Genomic DNA, 5,691 nt, shown 5'->3' on the forward strand with positions numbered 1-5,691 from the left:
ATTGGCGAAAGTCATGACGTCCCTGTCTCTTTTCGTTCTCGAGTTAGACGAAAGAGCAGACGACGGGACAAGACCATCGCATTAAGGGCGGTACTTTTCGATAGAAATTCTCAGCGCATTAGCGGAGACAATTCTTATTCATCTATGTGGAATATAAGTATTTCACGTAAACACCCAGTATCCAACTACGTCAGAGATCTCAAAAAAATCAAAACCCAGTACCCAAGAACACCAAGTAACATTTGATTGTAGATTTAGCTGTGGCAGCCAAAATAAGTTATGGTAACGTCATCTCAGCACCCTATTTGGCTGTATTTTAGCATGCTGTAATTTGGCTTTTTTTTAAACTGCGCCAACCTTATGTAGGGCAAAATGCTGACTAATATAATTCCTTATTTGTGTTTGGGTTTAAATATAGTCATACTAGCAGCTGCAATTGCCATATTACAGCCACTGAATCATTTGGCTGAAATCTACCTTTTTTAATAGCAATATTAGCTATATCACAGCTAAATATAAAGCAAATTTCCAGCCATTGGACTATTACGATTTTTTAGCTGTTACGTGGATTTTAAAGCTCTAAAACAGCTAAGTATTTTTCATGGCCCTTATGTTTATTTTCTCTTTGATTTTATAGGTTAGTTTACTGTTTACTTGGTTTGTTTACATTGCAATTATACTTACGTAGTAATGGACAAAGTAAAACTTTCCTTAGCAGATATAGAAAAATTAAAAAAGTTTAAGAATAGTGGAACCTATTATCGACGAATTAAAAAAAAACTAAAATTTGACCAAAACCTGAGTGCGATAAATAAAACTAACCCTCAAGAACAATCAGTGCATGTCCAGGATCAGGATCAGATTTTCGTTGAACAAAAAAAAGTACCAGTACCAGTAAATAATAAACAAAAAAACCCAGAAATTTCATTGCGTATAAGTGACAAAATTCACAATGACGATGAAGGTACATGTGGAGATAATATGGAAGGGAATGGGACCCATATTTATCAAACAGATAGTGATGATGATAGTATTGACATTGAATATGACAGACGTGAATTGTTAAGAAATTGGGCCATTTCTTTTAATATAACACATAGAGCAACGACAGCCTTATTAAGTATTCTGAAATCTAAAACATTTAACTTAACAGAGTTACCAAAAGATTCACGAACACTTTTACAAACACCTACAAATGTAAATATATTACCAATGGGGGTTGGGAAATATTGGTATAATGGAATTCAGTCGTGTTTAGAGCAATATTTTGCCCACATTGATAAACCAGTTAATATTACTTTAAGCTTCAATATAGATGGATTACCAACTTTCAACAGCTCCAAAATTGAATTCTGGCCTATTTTGACCTCAATTCTTAATGAAGTAAACTGCCCGCCTTTAGTTGTCGCTATTTATAGTGGATCGTCCAAGCCGCCCAGCCTTGAAGAGTTTCTTACACCATTTGTGAATGAGCTAAAACAGTGGTGTTTCTATAAACAATCAACAATGTAAGGTAAACATTAGATGTTTTATATGTGATTCGCCTGCCAGAGCTTTTGTAAAAGGTAAGTATCATGTTAATAGTTCAAAATACTAGCTAATAAAATACATTTCAGGTATTGTTAACTTCAATTCATATCATGGATGCACAAAATGCATTACAATTGGCGAATATTATCATGATTCTCACCGTATGAGTTTTCCACGTATAGATTTACCACGGCGAACTGATTTAGACTTTCGAAAATGGACCGATCCTGATCATCACAAAGAAATTTCTCCCCTACAAGTGCTTCCAATAGATATGATAAAAGATTTTCCTGTTGCTGATTCCTTGCATCTATTACATCTTGGTATTATGAAAAGATGTTTGTCAGGTTGGAGGGATGGAACTTTTAAACGCTATAATTTAAAATGGTCAGCACAGGAAATTAATAGAATTAGTAATTTTTTACTACAATGTAGAATGCCATACGAAATTCATCGGGCTGTTAGAGGTTTAGACTGTCTTGCATTTTGGAAAGGTTTAGAATTTCGCACATTTCTTTTGTATATAGGGCCAGTACTTTTAAAAGACTTTTTAACTGATAATGTGTACCAACATTTTTTGATGCTGTTTTGTGCTGTAACCATCTGTTCGTGCTCTGAGTATGTAAATTATTTAGAACTGGCTGAAACATTGTTAAATGCGTATATTGAAAAGTACATTGAAATATATGGAGAAGATGCTATAACGAGCAATGTCCATAACCTGTGCCATTTGGTTGACGATGTCAGAAGATTTGGGAACTTGGAATCATTTAGCGCATATCCATTTGAGAATATGCTTCACCATATTAAATGTTTATTGCGCACAGGAAACAATCCACTATCACAAGTAGCTAAACGCATTACTGAATTTAATCAAAGCAATAAATATCAAATAAGGAAAAGCACATCATTTCCAACGTTACGACAAGAGGTTAAAGTAAAAGATACTGAATTAACAGAAAATAATTTACAGGGAAACCTTTTCCACAAAATTATATTAAATGAAGGTTTAGTATTAAATGGTGAAGTGAGGAACAAATGGTTTCTAACTAGAAACAATGAAATTGTTGGAATGAAATATGCCACAATTATTAATAATGCCATTTATATCTATGGATCAAGTTTAAAAAGAATTGCGCCCTTTTTTGAGACACCTATAAAATCGTCCCATTTGAATATATTCAAAGCTTCATCTGAAAAAAACTCTCTTACATTGTTTTCAATAAGTGAAATAAAGTGCAAATTAGTGATGATACAACTATGTCATAATGAAAGAGTTTTTATTCCACTACTACATAGTTTCGAAATAAGTTAAAAGATAATGTAACTATCAAATAAGTATTATAAAAAAATTGTAATAACAATTAAAGAGCAACATCAACCAAAATCTCTTCGGAATTAGCATTAGTTTTCTTTGCATTTGCTTTTGTCTGTTTGCCAGCTCTACTGGCACTATTCTTTAAAATGCGTTTAAAAAAACTGTTATTGTCATCCATTGTGTACCTTAAAATTAACTTATAAAATGATTGCATGTGTTTGTAAATCTTTACCTGGAATCTGCCAAGTGAATTATATTATAAAATGATTGAATTACATTTTTGTATTCCATAAATGCGATTTTCTTATCATTTTTTGTTTTGGTTGACCCAGTCCAGGAGCAACTAACTAAAAATTGTCTCTCAAATATGGCATCTACGACCATATATGTAATTCTGTTGCTATTTTTATTTCCATCTACTCCTCCAATACGTGTTAAGTGTTTTACCTGAAATTTCAAATTTTACAACAAATTACAGTTTTACTATATTTACTGTGAAATTGCAAGGTAACATCTTTATATACTTACAAATACGGATTGTAAATCTTTGTCACCTAATTTTTTTTCAAGATCGTTTAGTTGATCCAGATTTGAAAGTGGGAGTGGCCGGAGTAAAGAAGTCATCACACTCATCACTTCATCGGAGACATCAGTACTGGTAGATTCTTTTGCAACAGTGGTTATACTTTTTTCTAATGTTGTTAAAAGTAATTCAAATTGTGTGTGCAGACCTGCTATGGACTTTTTTATGACCTCTTGTTGCTCAAACAGTTGCTCTTGATTTAAAAGTATTTTTTCAATTTGTGTCGTTTCAAGAATACCTATTGCCAATATGATCAACATAAGTATAATAAAAAAATGATATAGTAAATTTTACATACCTTGTGGATTGTCCACTTGTTTGGGAAGCGTAAAAACTCCCATATCATCCGAAATCAGAATAAGTTCAGAATCTTGTGGTTCTGTAGTCGAAGTCTTAATTTCCTCACACCTAACAGTCTTACTACTATCTATAGTTTGATCTATAAACAAAGATGGTACAACTGTCTTTGCAGGTGGCAAATTTTCCACATTTAACATGTAGTTAAAATCATAACTTTCCGTCTGTTGAAATTTACGTTGAGGATGTAACCTATCTTCTTGCTGTCTACATTTATAGCTAAAACAGTTTACATAAGTATTTCATTGATAAATTGTTTCAATGTTCTAACTTTTCTTCATCAGCAGTGTCGTCAAACTTTGACATACTCTTCTCCTGCATCAATGCTTCCTTAAAGCTCGATATATTGTGTCGCTTTACAATACATTTGGACTTCGACCAAGTTTGATCGGGAATTGCATTCTCATTTTTCCGGAGGCGATATCCACTTCTTCCTGGTGGCCAATATAGGTATCCGTTTTCTTCCCACCTGTCCGGAACAACAGTAAGGACCTCCTCGTCATCTTCTGTTGTTTGCACAATTTTAAATCCCATAACCACTAAAATCAAATTAACGCAGTAATTACGAAAAAGCAGTAATAACACAAAAACAGTAAACAGCACAAAACGCGGTAAGGTAAGCGGTAGTTTCGTTTGCAAAACATAAGTCGTTAAAAATAACTACATACCAAGTAGGCGCAGTGGTCCAATGGCATCAACCGGCAGATTTCAACACAATGACGAAAAACTTCCCGGGTTCGAATCCCACTCTCGGCAAGGATAAGGTAAATTTAGTAAATCATAATTACATATGAATGTATAATAAATAGACTGTGGGTTAATTTCAATATGAGGAGAAACGAGTTCGTAAATAAAAGTTAACGAAAAAGTGTAATTTAAAGTTTTGTTTTTTTTAATTAAGTAATTTTTTTTAATATCTATTTTTAGAAATCTGAATAGTGATCTACCTAGCTGTAATGTGGTTATAAAAGCCTTATCGGATGGCTTAAATAACGTTGTGTCAGCCAATATGTGTAGCTGTATAATGTACATTTAAGTCTCTTTCCAAACGTTTTTACAGCCACCGTGAGATAGTCATACAAGCAGGTTGCGGCAACGTTTGGAAGTCCAGAATATGATCGCCATTTCGGTTGTGGCAGCGCTTTTAAAATGTTACTAAAAGGTTGCGGCAGTAGCTGTGACAGACAAACAGCTGCCCTTTTTGCCTGTCGCAACGTTATAATGACTAAAATACAGTCAACATTGTTACTTGGGCTGTATTTCTAAGATAATGTTCTTGTCATCCATCCTATAAGATTATTCCACTAGATGTCGCACTAGTAATTTCCCTCTAGTTTATGTATAAAAGGACCCAAATGAATTCCCTAAAACCGCTTCCATTTTCTTCTAAGTTGGAAAGGAAAACAATGCAATGGTTAAAGTTAAACACATACATCGATGAATATAAAGCACAGTTGAGTAATCAAGGAACAAAGTACCTAAAACACATAGGAAGTATTGTGTAATCATTCCCCTTTCTAATGAAGACGTTGTCACTTTCCGAGTTTAATATTCAAAACTTGTAAGATGGTGTTTGTACATCAAAGTTGGCATTTAATAAAGGCCATTACATCCGAGAGTTTTACAGTTGAGAATGTAGATTCTCTTGTTTCTATTACTCTTGATAACGAACTTCGTTACCCGACTCTGCTGCGCTGTCTATCTAAATTAATGCACAAAGGCTCCTCTACGGTTCCGCCATTTGCACGTTCAAACTTCTAGCCGAAATAAGAAAGTGGATTTGGTTTGTGCGTCCTTCTCTTAAAATAAAATTAGTTAAATTACCGACGTAGGGATAATTATTCCTGTGTATATCCAGGCGGATCCCTTTTATAGTTAATTTAAAATGCGTTTTCCGGAGAAT

General features: G+C 33.8%; 1 protein-coding gene and 1 long non-coding RNA gene across 3 annotated transcripts; both read right to left on the reverse strand.

The window, feature by feature from the left end:
* Positions 1–2,793: 2,793 nt before the first annotated feature.
* On the reverse strand, positions 2,794–3,482 carry LOC116180553. The gene is made up of 3 exons (XR_004147144.1): positions 3,377–3,482; positions 3,081–3,295; positions 2,794–3,033 (listed from the first exon to the last, which is right to left on the reverse strand). It is a non-coding gene; the product is annotated as an uncharacterized LOC116180553 (long non-coding RNA).
* LOC116180552 lies at positions 3,478–5,049 on the reverse strand (the record flags this gene model as incomplete). 2 transcript variants are annotated; one of them, XM_031500601.1, is given in 4 exon segments in its annotated part: positions 3,478–3,669; positions 3,730–4,007; positions 4,060–4,327; positions 4,457–5,049. In XM_031500601.1, coding segments are annotated over 3 exon segments (733 nt in total), but the record flags the coding sequence as incomplete, so codon positions are not given.
* Positions 5,050–5,691: the final 642 nt, after the last annotated feature.

The sequence above is a fragment of the Photinus pyralis genome, unplaced genomic scaffold (assembly GCF_008802855.1).
Source record: "Photinus pyralis isolate 1611_PpyrPB1 unplaced genomic scaffold, Ppyr1.3 Ppyr1.4_LG9, whole genome shotgun sequence".
NCBI classification, from domain to species: domain Eukaryota; kingdom Metazoa; phylum Arthropoda; class Insecta; order Coleoptera; family Lampyridae; genus Photinus; species Photinus pyralis.